This window comes from Aphelocoma coerulescens, chromosome 3 (genome assembly GCF_041296385.1).
Source record: "Aphelocoma coerulescens isolate FSJ_1873_10779 chromosome 3, UR_Acoe_1.0, whole genome shotgun sequence".
In the NCBI taxonomy this organism is placed as follows: domain Eukaryota; kingdom Metazoa; phylum Chordata; class Aves; order Passeriformes; family Corvidae; genus Aphelocoma; species Aphelocoma coerulescens.
Window position 1 is genome coordinate 34,775,884 of NC_091016.1, and position 15,270 is coordinate 34,791,153.

At 38.4% G+C, this 15,270-nt stretch overlaps 1 protein-coding gene across 2 annotated transcripts in view; it reads left to right on the forward strand.

Annotated features, from left to right (window-relative positions):
* Positions 1-15,270, forward strand: part of RBKS (ribokinase) — a 72,560-nt gene that overhangs the window by 27,840 nt on the left and 29,450 nt on the right. For both annotated transcript variants that reach the window (XM_069009801.1, XM_069009802.1), the window contains 3 exons: positions 611-673; positions 7,773-7,937; positions 13,034-13,125. In XM_069009801.1, the coding sequence (XP_068865902.1) occupies positions 611-673; positions 7,773-7,937; positions 13,034-13,125 (320 nt within the window). The remainder of the gene's footprint in view (positions 1-610; positions 674-7,772; positions 7,938-13,033; positions 13,126-15,270) is intronic.

A 15,270-nucleotide genomic window follows, 5' to 3' on the forward strand; every position in this document is an offset into this window, starting at 1 on the left:
TGCTACAGTGCTACTGGTTTCTACTACCAGTTTCCCACCATTGCTTAGTATTTGACAAATTTGCTGTCATCTGAAAACAGGTTCTTATAGTAGTAAACGTGGAACAATCTTTCTGGCAGTACTGCCAGCATCATGTTACTTTCTCTGAATAGCAATCCAAAGAGGAAACACAGAACCCCATCACTGCCTTCCTAACACTTGTTAATATTACTGCTGAAATGCAAATCTACACAGAATGAGATGCTGGGTTGTTTTAGTATTTTTGTTTTTCTTTAGCCTTGATTCTATTGTTTCATTGGATAAAAGAAATATTTCCAAGTAGGAGTAGAGTGCCTGAGATGGCTGTATAAATAACATGCTTTCTCTGAAGCAGAGATGTAGCCAAATTAAAGAATGTTGGACTCATATTTCTGTTTTGTGGGTGTAAATTAACACTTTTTGTTGTTGTTAGCTTCTCTGGCATTGTTGCACATGAAAGAGTAATTAGCATTTTTAAATTGCTGGAGGTTATGGGTTCATTTTAGATTTAATTCAATTAAACGGCATCACATACTATTGGTTGAAAGTAATGTATTGAACTAGTGCATGCTCTAACTTTTCCCTTTCTTAGCATTTGTAGGTCAAACTATAGATGCTGCTACGGGAACTGCTTCAATAATTGTCAACAGTGAAGGTACATATTTCTGCTCTGAATTGTCCTCTTTGTTCTGCCTTTACAGCCATAAAAGAAACCTTTGCATTGTCACTGTTAATTGTGGATTTTTATTTTTTTTTACATTTTTCATTTTTTTCATTATTTTATTCACACTGTTTACTGCAGGCAATGTAAGATTAGGTGCCTAAAAGCAGCAGAATCAGATGCTTAAATTAGCAGTGTGATAGCCATAATTCAATCACCAGCTGATCTAACTAGTTTTGTATTTCCTGAACACAGAGTGTATTAGAAGGTTAAAGCTCTCCTTTTCCACTACAGCTTACCCAGCACTTTTACTACAGAATCATTTAGGTTGAAAAAGACCTTTTAAGATCACAGAGTCCAGCCATTAACCCAGCACTGCCAAGTCCACCACTAAACCATCTACCTAAGTGCCACATCTACATGTCTTTTGAATACCTTTAGGGTTGGTGACTGTGCATCCTATTCCAGTGCTTGACAACCCTTTTAGTGAAGAATTTTTTCCTAATATCCAATCTAAGTCTCCCCGGTATAACTTGAGGCCATTTCCTCTGGTCCTGTGAGGGAAGGGTTTGCCTCTTCAGGACACTAAGGAGTCATTATGCCCTCAATCAGGAAAAGGAATTGTCCTCAGTGTAAGTAAAAATATTTCTGTTGATCTTGTAATTTTACCACAGATTTTGATTTCAAGTTGCATCTGCAGTGATGAGTACACAGTGAAATGGCATCTTTTTTTTCCGTGTTAGTTTTCCGTAGACTGTGCTTTCGCTCCCATTTTGCAGGGGAAGAAATAAAGATTTGGCTTGTTTTCATATTTTTTTTCAAGACGGCTAAACTATCCCCAGAAAACTTTATATCTTTTCCTCAAGCATAATTTAATCAGCCAGCTGATCTACTTGTTTTATATTGTCCTGAACACACAGTATGTGAGAAGGTTAAAGCTCTCCTTTCCTACTACAACTTACCCATCACTTTTACTACAGAATTATTTAGGTTGAAAAAGACCTTTTAAGATCATGGAGTCCAGCCATTAACCCAGCCCTGCCAAGTCCACCACTAAACCATCTACCTAAGTGCCATGTCTTTTCTAGCTGTTTTCTCAAGCTATTGAGAGCCCTTAAAAGAAATATGTCTGGATCAAAATATAGAGCTCAGGACTGGTAATGTTTATGCAAACGCAACAAATTAAACGTGATTAGATTAGTTCACTTTTGGAGTTGCTAAGAGGCTTCATTTGAACAGTTACCACAGTTTAGCTGACACATCAACTTAACAAGCTTCTATGTAACCTGATGGTTGTACATAGGGCTACAGCTCAAAATGGGAAAGGAAACATAACTATTTACTCATACAGCAAAACTGGGAAGGAACTGTGACTAAAGGCAAGCCTACACAGGAGTATTCAGGAAAATTAGGCAAATTAGTTGGAGATGTGAGTTTAATTTTCCCTAAGTAAGATTAATCCAAGCCTTGCATGACAGCTCTAATTCAGAAGTAAGGTAACTCTAATATATTGGATAACCTGGATACCTGCCTGTTAACTTGGTTTGGATCAGCAGGTAGATTACACAGCAACTCTTGACACTTATTTCTTATGCTGCTTACAGTCACTATGGCCATTGTAAATTGGAGGGACAGTGGGAATCCAGTAGTGCTCCTGGGCCTCACTGTTTTGTACATGTTTTTCACTAGGCTTGCTGTCCAGAGTAGTTGAATAAGAAGCAGTCTTATTATTTCCTAATTCACACGCATGGCCAACTAAGATAAAAATAGTCTAAACTTGAATGAACAGAGGATGACCTGTTAAAATTTTACCACCAAGAATTTTTCTGAAGGATAAGGAACAAAACAATCTGGTGGATGTAAAACCTTTATAAGCACCAGGAAAGGGAAATGGATTGTTCAGAGCCACGGGGTTCACAGTGGGCTATTTTACGTGTTAGTGTCAGTGTGAAGGATATATGGCAGTCTTGTGATTCACGCAGTGACGTGAATAATGCATAATGTCATGTAGTTTGTGCCTCTGAATACCTGAAAAATTGTATGCTAAGTTAGCACTGGCCTCAAATTTGATTTAAAATCTAGTAGAAGAGCAAACCTGGTCAGAACTATGCTCTAAAACAAACAGATGCACAGAATTGGTAATGGTTCTCGTTGTTACTTCTCTCAAAAACCATCTGGCGCCTGAATTGAGTAAATTGCAGTAAAATAGCAGTACTTATGTGCTTTGCTGTTGCAAGAGACATTTTGGTTTTTTTCTGTAGAAACCTGGATGATTTGACCTAAACAGGCTTTACAGCAGTTTTCAAAGGGCTTGTCTACACATGCATGTTTTACTGCAGTGGCTGTGCTGGCATAGCTGCAACACCACAGCACTCAGTGGACTGATGTAAATTAATTTCTGCTAGTTCAAATTATACCTAAAAGGGAAGCATTTGAAGTTAGGGTTGGTGATGGTGTTTTGTGTTAACATGAGGGACAAATAAAAAACATAGCTATCATCTCTTTAAACTGACAAGTTTTCATTGCCATATTGTTACACACCTAACCTACCCTTCTTACCAATTCTTTACAAGCATTGATATTTGGGAAAAATACCAACTCAAACCAGCTGAGAAAAATTACAGGGAGAAGTAGGAGATATGCAAGTAGAGGGTGTAGGAGACTGTGATGTATGAGTGAAGGCAGAGCAAAAGAAAGCTGTAGAAATCACAGTCAGGCAAGGCTCTGAAGTAAATCCTTCCTGATGTTACCTCTGTCTGTCTAACTGGCACTGCAGAATTTCTGGGAAGTTTTTGACTGGTCACTGAATTGCACAAGTATAACTCACCCGCTGTTGTAATTGGCAAAGTGCTAAAAATTTGAAAATTGTCAGGCACATTTGATACTCTCGAAGTTGATTATATTCTGGGACAATACAGTATAGTTTCAATAAAAGAGTAGTTCAATCTCTGCTTTAATGCAAAATGGTGGAGAGATGTTTAACAAGTTTCTAGAGCTGCATTGAAAATGTGCAGCCCAGAGATGGCTGCAAAGGTTCCCTCTGGGCTGATCTCAGAAATCTGTGCAGAAATATTTCTGGGACCTTGTGCTCCTTTCAGTTGTTCTCTTTTATGCTACTGCCTGTTCAGAAAGTTTTGATTTGACTAAACACAAGCTTCAGTATACCAGGACCCTGTACACTTGAAATCTGTACTTTCTCTCTTAAGGATAAAAGCTGGTACATCCAGCTGCTTTTCTTAACACATTTTCTTCAAGGTGCATCACACCACTTTGAACCCCAGGTTTTGTTTCCCCTTTCAGTCTGCCTTCTTGCTACTAGCTCTGTCACTTAGCACACCTTCTGCTAGCAATGTGATATTGGATGGGAAGAGCTCCATAAAGTGATGATGTGTGTTGTACTTTTACACACATGTAGGGAGGAAAAAACCCTCTTTGTGGATAATTTTTTACATTATTACCTCTGAAGGTTATTGCATCTTTGTCCATATCTGGCACTGCCTGTTGATGCTGCCATTATGTTGGCCTAACTGGACTAGAGGTTTGAACAAGTCTGACAGCTTTCATTTTCATATTCATAGCAAAAATTCAGTGGAGGCACAACAGAGATTGGCAAGTCATGATTAAAATTCCCTTGATTCTTTCAAGTTAGGACTTAGAGCACACCTACACAGAACACTGCAAGATAACCCTCACTTGAGACAGGCATTGTGCTGACTTTATCATAAAGTTATTAGTCATTCATGAACGGTGAATAGACATTATTTTGTAAGTTGAGTGTACCTTCAGTACCAAAGCACAAGTAGTAAAAAAACATTCAAAATATATATTTAGGTAAGGCTAAGTAAACAAGGCAAACTTAGAATACATATGCCAGCTTGTTTATATTATACTTTCCATAGAGAAAAATCTTTGGTTTGAACCTTCAGGTTTGTGAAGAAATGTCACCTCAATTTTAGAGACTTTCTACATATTAACTTCCTTCATTAACTTGTTTATTTTGTGTGCAAGACTCTTCAATACTCCTGTTAAGTGGTTGCCTAGAAATTATGATACCATAACACACCTAAAACTCACCTTCACATTTATGAACTATGTGATTTGGCAGCACATGTTTTTCTTGTAACATTCTTTTCTGATCACAAATATAATTTCTTTCTGTATGAATTATTATGCACAAGCTCTGCAGCTATTGTTACAATTGCCTTGTTTGATGTATTTGATATTTTGATGAATTCTAAGCACTACTGGTGGTTTTTAGGCTTGTCATCAGTTTTAAAGAGTGATATTTATTGCACTGTGGTGTTTACTGGTTTGACATTTGATTTTTCCACTGGCACTTCCCATCTGGTGTCATCTGTAAGATGACCCTTGTAAAAAGCCAGTCTGGCTTGACTTATCCATCTTTCTAAGAACTGGCAGTAGTCGTTTTAGAAGCCCAGCTTAGGACAGTTTTTATGTATGCAGCATTCATCCTGATTGGACCCAATCCCCATCTGGTGTAAGCTTGTGCAAGCTTATCGGTTTCATTTAGCTGTTACAGCTTATAGCAAGTGTGAATGTGGCCCTTAATAGTCTAGCTGATGTCTGCAAAAACTCAAAGTTATATAGATGTTCCCATCAAACTGATATTTTTAGTCTAAGAAAAGAGATTTTAGAATTAACGGTAATGCAGTAAATGTATTATTCTCATTCTTGGTGTGGATAACGTTTTTACCTCACTGGAGTAGTTTTAGAAGTTAGGTCTACAGCTTAAGGCTTCCCCTAGGGTTAACTGAGGTACATAGACTTTTCTGGACAATAGTTTATCTCCTCCTCAAACAGATACCTAAGATATGTAAGACTAAAAAAACCTCTGAAAATATTTGTCTCTTCTCCTTGTTGAAGGCACATAGAAAAATAATTTTTAGAAATTAGTTTTCTTAGACTTTTCTAGTGTGTAGGATTTTTTTAAACTTAAAAAATTAGTTCATGTTGGACAAGATGAATCTCACCCCTCGTTGCCATCTGTCTTTAACTCTGTTGTCCCTGATGCTGAATTCCCATCTGATTTCCCTGGCAAGAAATAATTGCTTTCAACAAAATGGTTGCTGTTAATAAAAATTTTGTATTAATTGTGAGTGCATGGGTCCAGATTCTGCCTTCATGCAGAATGCCTGGTGCAAGTTTGTGGTGACTGCTGTCATTCAGTAAGTGTGGTATATATAGCTAAGAACAGAATGGGGGGGTTTCCCTCCAGCTTGGGGTTAGTCCGTCTGGACTGTTGCACCACAGTAGGTACTGCATTTCCCTGGCAGGTTTGAAAGCAGACTTTAAGTATCTGACCTTTTGTAGTTATGAAGAAAAGCTTCAGACTGTGATCCAGTGTAGCATGGTCTACCTTGAATTTGCACATACGGGTTTCAGCAAACAGCCCTCCTTACTGCCTTGGGCCATTAGCTCTAAATTCTAATAATAATATACATGTCAGTGCAGCTAAATAGTTCAGCAAGATAATGCAGCAAGGCATGTGGATAGAATCTGAGATTCTAGGAAGCACAGAGGCCAGGCAGAAATGAAAGAGATTCTTGTTCCACTGATTCCCTGTCTTTTACTGCTTGCACTGCTGCACCCTAAAGCTATCAAAATATATGCCTGGTAAAATGGGTGCAGTTTGCCTTTGAATATTTCCTCAACAGGATTCAGATATCTTTGGTAACATTTACTTATTGCAGAAGGTTTTTTGTTTTCTTTTCTTTTGTTTTTTATCCAAGATGCCCATCATTGTCTGTTGAAAAGCAGGGCGTTGGCTTTAAGTGCTGAGGTTTTGCTTTTCATATGCAGCTGTTCTGTACCAAACCATTGACAGCAGAATTGCTTTGGAAAGCTTCGGTCCCTCCCTCTGAGATCACTATATTATTCTTTCCATTGTCCTGCTTTCTTTTCAGAATGTATTTAGGGAGAGAAGCTTTCCACGTTCTTAGTCAAAGGACTTTGAAGTCACATTCAACAAAAATAATGTATTTAAAAACATAAATATTTATTTGCAGAGTAATTCAGTTCATTACAGAATTGGTAGCCTTTAATGATTGGCAGTCCTTAAAGGAATCTTCAGCGGGGGCGGGCTGAGCCTGTAAATCAAGGAACAACTGACTTATTGAAGTTAATACCCGAGTGATTAATAATAAATTTTAATTTGAAGGCACCCATGCCTGAAGGTCTCTAAGTGTTGTAACAGAGATTAAAAAAAGAAAGAAGCTGCAATAAAAGAAGGTGATGTGTGTGTCTGAAGAAAAACAAAAGAATATTTGGAACCTACGTAAATGAACCTCACCTAACTGTAAAACAAACTACAAGAATAAAAAGGATCTTAGTTGTGCTTTGAGACACTGCCGAGCTTCCACATGCACAGCTTTGCTTAGACCATTCTCCTGGCCAGCTCTAAGGGCAGGAGAAGCTGTTGCCCACCTTGTTTACTTCTGATAAAACTTTGCCTAGACACAGGCATCACCTTTCTGGGCTTTGGTGACAAGCTGGTTCTGGTTTTCATGATGCTTAGGAGCCCTAACTTGAAGTGTCTCAGGTAAATGGTGCAAGCCTGCTTCTCTGAAATCTAAAGAACATGCATAATTTTCTTAGCTGTGAAATACTTTTTGTTCCCAGCTGATGGGAAAATTAAAATTTTTATGCCATTTTTGGCATATGAATTCAGTAATCACATTGATGCTTTTCTCTTCCAAATGCTACTGGAATATTTCAGGAAGATGCAAATATCACCCTCAGCTTGTATCTACCATCTCCACTGTGACTAGTACAGTGCTTCTTTAGAGTTCACAGGAAACACCAAAATAAGACTGGGGAATGCCCATACATGATTTTCCCCAAAGGAATATATATTGCATTTGTTGTGCAGTGTTAGTTCATTAGCACATTGATCTTTTTGATTATCCTCTGAAATATTTGTGTATTTGAAAATGTCAGCAATGCATACTATTTTATTGGGTTTTTTTGGAAAGTAAATTGAAATACTCATCTGAAATGTATTATAAAAAGTGTAAGGAATTGTTTTACATACTTTATTGCCAAAGTTAAAGTAAAAAACATATCTTCTCTTTAGGACAGAACGTTATTGTCATAGTCCCAGGAGCTAACCTGCTTTTAAATTTTGAAGACCTGAAGAGGGCTTCTGATGTCATCTGTAAAGCCAAAGTGGTTGTTTGCCAGCTAGAAATAACCCCTGCTGTTTCTCTTGAAGCTCTGAAAATGGCACGTGCCAGTGGAGGTAATTTAGCAAAAACCATTCTCTCTCTTACATTTGTGCTACATGAAAAATACTCTTTATTGTGCTTTCTAAATAAAGATCCTGTAGTCTATTCTGGTTTCTGTCGTATTAGTTTTATTTAGAATTGAAACAATAGCCAAAAAATTCATGCTATGCTAATGAAAACTGAATTCACTTAAAAAATTTTGCAGTGTTAACCTTGAATAGCAAATCAGCTCATACCCTTATAATCTCCCTGTATATGTCTGGTGCTGCCTTTCCTCCTATTTTTGTGTTGTGACTAAATACAGTATAATGTTGGTAGGTCAGGAGTTTTGGGTCTGACTCTGCTATGATTCCAGAGCAGAACAGGAATAATGAATGCAAGTCTGTAAAGCTGCACACACAGGAAAGCGAATGAAATTACCTCAGAATCAGACTTAGGGCCCATGTTCTCCCAGCATAGCAGTTGGTATGGCTGTGTTTTTTTATATAGTAGTTTACATCCTTAAAATAAAAAAAAAAAAGAAAGAGGCTTTTTCTGTCTAACCAAAATTCGTAGAGTGTGACTGGGCATGATGCCATTGCATAGAGACAGTCATGGTCTGTGAAATTATTAGAAAATTGTTACTGTTCGGTACTTTTAAATGTAGGGCATTGTTCCTTCAGTGTAGCATATATGTAGATGAAAGCTGACATTTTGCTTGAACAGGATGGGGTTTCATTACCAACATAATGTTTTTGTTGTTTAAGTGCCTGTAATGCTTTCAGTTACTCAAGCACAATTACCACGGTATTTGAACACTAAGTAAATAATTATGCAAGAGAAGCATCTATATGAGATTAAAAAAAATTTCTTCCCTTCTATCCAGAAAATCAGACTGGGAGGGGACAGCTCATAGCATAGTCAGTCATGCAGCGGATCAGGGATGGAACTGGGATCAGAACTAACTGGTTTCTTGAAGCTGGACCCAGGCTACCTCCAGTAGATCACAGCATGCTAGAATTGTGGGCTCTCCAGTTCACCTTCTACACCATGACCTGTTGTGCACCTGTTGCACTATATTTTTTTCATTACATTTTGTGAAAATGGATAGCAGCATTCTTAATATAGTGGTTAATAGACTATAGTTGAATCATGAATCACTATCTATGACTTATTCTGTCTATTTCTAACTCTATGAACAGTTTTGGCAAGATGCTTCACACTTTTGTCACCCTCCTATGGCAAGACACCAGTCTGTGACAGAAGAAAAGACAAGATTTTTTTAAAAGCAATTGAAAAAATTAAAACCTGATACACAGAACAGATATGCAAACACTTAGCAACTGTAGATAGCACAATATATCAAGAAAAGATAGTAGTTAACTCTGGGCCAGCTGTAGTTCTGTGCTGTCAGTGTGTTATCATTGTGCAGCTCTTCTGCCAGGGAAGTTTGGTTGCTTCTGCTTTAAAACAATAGGCTACACATGTTCAAATGTCATGTGCCATCAAATCTAAGTAAACAGCTGAGTCTGTAGCACTGTAAAAACCTATCTGAAGCCAACAGTAATGCAATTTCCCTTCTTTTAGCTTGCAATACTCTCATGTATTATGTAGCACTTCATGTTAGAATGTTCACTTGACTATTTTTGTGTAAAACAGATGCATACCCAGATGCCTCAAACCTCTGTTACAATGGGTTTTTTTGCTTCCTTTTCTTCATTCTCACTGAAAGAAATAAAGAAAAGAGAGAAAGAATATGGAGACAGGCAAGAACTCTTTGCTTCTCTTCGGTGAAAGTCATCTGGTTTTGTAAGCTGGAGAGGGACATCTCATGTATGACATCCTCTCATTGTGGCATTGATTATTCATTATTCTTGTGACAATCAAGGTGAGAAGGAAGGAAGGAAGGAAGGAAGGAAGGAAGGAAGGAAGGAAGGAAGGAAGGAAGGAAGGAAGGAAGGAAGGAAGGAAGGAAGGAAGGAAGGAAGGAAGGAAGGAAGGAAGGAAGGAAGGAAGGGCTGTGAAGAATAACTATATGAAGTAGGTATAAATTGTAGTGGAAATCTGGCTGGACAATTATGGGTTTTTAGTGGTTGATGGTGAGAAGCTGCTGCTGCTTCCAAAAAGTCTGGTTTTGGGCTTCTCTAATGACAGACTCCATAAAAGATGGCTGATAATGCCCAGCATATTAATACTGTCATGAAGAATGAGCTGGAAGCAGCCTCAGTTAAAGGTTCCATGTCACTTGCAAGAAACAGATCTATTTTTTGGACTCTTCAAGTTTTTAATCTTGTGCTACAGTTTTTCATAACAACTGTTTGTCTGTGGTTAAACTCTTTGTGATTTCTGCTAAAGCACTGTGGTTGCAGAAACCAGGCAATAGAAAATGCCTCCCACCCTACCCTAGCTTTTGAATTATGAATACCAGCTACCTTAAAATTTACTTAAGACTTGATAGCAGGGGAGCTTCCTTTTAAAGATAAGCCTTCACAGTGGTATGGAAACCTGCCTGATTTTAACTGTATTATTGGCCTCTGGAAAATAAGTACCTTTCACACAGACATCAGAAAATTGTTAAGAGCTACACAGCTAGCCAAGCATCTGTCCATACAAGCACTTGTCCATTTGGGCAGCATGACTTCCAGTGTAACTCCTGAATCTGTTTTTAGGCAACTTTTACACTGTTAAAGATCTGTTGTAGGCCCAGGAAGCGCAGAGCAGGAGCCTGCTTGATTTCAATACAGACAATTTCTTTGTCTCAGAAGAGACAAAGCTGGATGGGAATGCTGGGGATGGAGAGCTGATTTCAGACAAAGGAAATGTAGGAAAGTTTTCCTTGAGTTTTGCGGGTGGCAGAGGAAGAAAAGGAGAAGCTGAAAGAGAAAGAAAATTGGAACAGAGATTAGGATTTGTTGAATAGAGACTGGAATTTGGAGGTAGAGTCAGGGAGCAGGCTGATGGGGGTTGAACAGATCGAGAGCAGCCCTGCTGAGAAGGACTTGGGGGTGCTGGTGGGTGAGAGGCTGGACAAGACCCAGCCATGAGCACTCACAGCCCAGAAAGCCAAACGTGTCCTGGGCTGCATCCAAAGCAGTGTGGGCAGCAGGGCCAGGGAGGGGATTCTGTCCCTCTGCTCTGCTCTGCTGAGACCCCACCTGGAACACTGCATCCATCTTGGGTCCCAGCATAGGAGAGACAGGGACCTGTTAGAGAGAGTCCAGAGGAGGCCACCAAGATGATCAGAGGTGTGGAGCACCTCTCCTACAAGGAAGGGCTGCAAGAAGTGGGATTGCTCAGCCTGGAAAAGAGAAGCTTTGGGGTGACCTAATTGCAGCCTTCCAGTACTTGAAGGGAGCCTACAAGAAAGATGGAGACAAACTTTTTACAAAGCATGTAGTGAGAGGACAAGGGGAAGTGGCTATCCAACCCAGGCCATTCTATGGTTCTGTGATTCTATGAAAGAATTTGGGCAGAAAATAAGTTCCTCAGGAGGACCAAACAGATTATCCTGTTCAAAAGCCATGCTCTTCTTCACAGCCTGAAAGAGGATCTTGGGGTTCCTCTATCTCCCCCCATGCTCAGCAGATAGTAAATATGGGAGAAAACTAACAGTAGTGTATTACAGTGTGTTCATGACGAGTCTGTATTACTTAAAACGCAAGTTGGAACATTTCCAGTGCTGCTCCTGACCCATGTGTATGTGTGATGCCACATGACAGTTTATTTTCCAGTATGTCCTGTTTCTTTGTTTTACCTAGGAAAGTATGCCTTAAAGTTTTATGTTTAAGAAAACTTCATTAGGGTTGCAGTTCAGAAAATAGGAAATGCAAGAGTTAAGGTTGCCTGTGAAACCTTAATTTGTCTCCTTTCTGCATATGCATTATGTTGCAGTCTTTAATTATGTGATCACATGCTGTTTTTCAGTGGTATGTGATCATATAATTAAAGAGTTTATTATAATACATACTGTATTGTAATCATATAAGGGAGCCAAATTAAGATTTCATTGGAATTCCTAATCCTGGCATTTTCTGACTTCTGAGTAAAAGTCTTTGTCACTTTAATACTGTTTTTAATGAGGCAGGTAGAGAGGCATGATAAAGTTGTCAAAGTCAAAGGCTAAAACTTTCAAAGTGTTAATCACCTAAACTTCTTGGTACTCAGATTTCAGAAGTCTCTGTGCATCTTTGTCTGTTAGGGCATTAACTGGGATTCAGAGGTGTTCAGGATGTCTGACATGCTATAGCTTACAGTCAAAAATATATGTTTAGGACTGAAAATTTAGGCATCCAATTTGGAAGATTTGATCACTGACTATAAGGAATATTTCTGAAGTAAGAGTGTGTGCTTTATTTAAAAATGATGGCCTTGTGGTTAAGACACAAGTATTAATCATAGAATTGGCAAAGTGAAAAACCAAGGCTGCAGACTTCCTGTGTTAATAGTGAGTAAGTCACTTACACTGTCCTCCTGACAAACCTTTTCTGCTGCTACAAGGGGCCTTAGGCTACTACAGTTTAAAGTTAGGTAGTAAAAACTCACATATTCTACCATGTGTTAAGTTTAGGTCCAGCTCTGCCAGATAGCATATTAAAAATATACAGTGCCTTGTCTACACTACAGTTTTATAATGTGGCATTTTGAACAAGTTAGGTAACACATTCAGAAGCATATTTAACTCCCTGTCTGGACATGCCCTTCATTACTCCATAACTCGTGATTCTTCATGTACAGAACTCAGATAAAGACACTGAAAAATTCTAGAATTAAATCAGTTCTTGTAAAACTTATTAACATCGTGGAAGAAGCATCATCAGTTAAAAAAATTGCATTAATGTCTAAGGCTTTTCTCTTTTTTTTAAATTCAATGATTTCTTGGGTTTTTTTCTGTTACTCTTTTCTCATGTTCCCATCATGACAGGTGCCTGCACATGAATTAGAATGGAACTTTAATATAATAAACAAAGCTTTTAGCAGTTGTGTAAGACGAGGATACAAAAACCGAGAGTCATTCATGTGTTAATAATAAACATTGGGGTCTGTGATTGAAACACAATGGTCTTACAAGTGGTGGTTTATGAATCTAAAATGCTACAGATTTAGACTTTCTTTTTCTTTTTTTTTTTTCCAGTAAAGACTTTGTTTAATCCAGCTCCAGCCCTTGCTGATCTAGATCCACAGTTTTATACCTATTCTGATATCTTCTGCTGCAATGAAACTGAGGTAATGGTCATATGTCATGTTAAAGAAGGAGTATTAAGCAGGAAAATTTCAGAAGGATACTCTTCTCAGAAATGCAGCATAGGGAGCAGGAAAATTGAACCATGCTCCTCTTACATAGAACTTTTGGAGGTGACAGGTTTGATTCCTGACCTAACCAGCAAAGAGTGGTATTCTAAAATAACGTTAGCTTGCACTTGAAGTTAAATTAGCTGTTTGCAGCCAGAAAGTTGGGTCCAGCCTTCCTTACAAGTAGATCAGCGAAACACATCCATAAAAGGACACTTGTTAAATGTTATCACTGAGTGGTAAATATTAAAATAGTTCCTTGTCCTTGTTCTGCGGTCCCTTGATATGATTAGCAGGAATGCATTAGCCATAGTGTTCTGACAGTTTTAAACTCTCTTGCCAGGAGGTGATGCACGCTTGCTGCACTTGATGGTAAATAGTAGCTTCATATGCCTCTTCCTGTCAGATCTATTTTCAGTGAATCTTCTCTGGCCTTCCACTGTATGTTTTCCTTTTTTCTTTTTTTCCCCCTTCCTTTCCCTCTCTTTTCTAATTCAAGTGTTATTTCTCCCAAAGGAAATTGGTTTTGTCACAAGAGACAAATTAACCTCATCTCATAAGACCTTTGTTTAAATTTGCTATTTATTAGCATTAGGCATGCTGTGTTCCTTCCCCTCACCCTCTCTTTATATAAACAGGAACGTGGGAGAAGTAACCTAGTGGATAGGAGCCATGCCTTGATCAGAGTTAAAGTTATGTCTAAGAAACATGATTTCTGTAATGAACATAATCCCTTTGGGTGGAGAGGAGGGGGAAGAGCTAAGAGAAAAGCATGGCCCTGCTTACTTGTAGCATATTTTGTCTGATGACAATGTCTGTCAGTGTAAATTTTTGAAGACTCGATTACCGTCTTTTGAAATTTCTGTTAAACTCCATCACAAACTGTATCAGAAGTTCTCAGCCTGTGAGTCTTCTAGCATTTAAAGGTCAGCCTAAGTAACCCAAAAGGACATCTAAATTTTATTCTGGGATGTTTCATTATGTGTCTGCCAAGTTCACATACTCCAGAGAATTTGGGAATTAGTAAAATAGCAAGGTGGGAGATGCCATGGCACTTCAGGTCTCTGGAAGCCAGAGTTTCCAGGATAACTGGCAGTGATACAATTTGTGGCTCAGAGACTGCCCCACAGATACCAGAATTCAATTCTATGTGGTGAAGAGAATGCTAAGGCAAACTATTTATTCTTGTTCAGGGGACTCGCAGAACACCGGTATCATGTTTTCTTAATGCTGTCAGGCAGCTCTTATGCCTGGACTATGCCTCTGAATTGGCTAAATGGTGCAGTGGCTCTCATTTTGGGCTGAGAACATCCATACTCTCCCACTATTTAGTAAATGTCATTCGTTGGTTGCTGTTTTCATAATGCCACTTGTTAATTTTTTCCCCTGCAAAAACGTATCCCCCATATGTTAGAAAAAAAACTTTGCTTTTCATTACTTGTCTGTTCCTGACTTTTCTTTCTTTGTATCACACATGTTAAAGTTTTCCTTTTGTTGTATTTTATTGCTAGGGGACAGTCTTGAAAGAGGCATTCTTTGAGAAGTGTAGCTTGCTGGAGCCAGGGGTATTATTATTACCACTACATGGAGGAAAGAAAATTACTTCTATTAGAGAACAAGAAATACAGGTGTATAATTATAATAGATCCCTGCTCACTCATCTACCTTTTCCTGCAGAGCTGGGGGTACAGTTTGCATTCTTTTCTGCTATTTTCTTCTAAAAAGTAATTACCATGTGAAGATAGCTAGGATCACTGAATGCAAGGTCAGGCACAGAAGTATGCTCTCTGCTGTTGAGGAGGCTCATCTCTTCTGAATTTAAGGAAATGCTAGACATATGGAAGTTCCTGCCAGCCATATCATGGGAGCATAAATCCAAGTGTAGGACTCCTTCAGCATATTCTGAGAACAACAATGGCATATAAATACCTTTGTTTTTAAAAACAACCTTTTGAAACTTTGCAATGAAATAGATTATGTTAGCACAAATGTAATATTCAATTTTGTTTGATTTCATTCTGTGTGTCTGATTTATTGAACTGATTTTCAGGGATGGACTATTACCATTTTTTCTTTCTT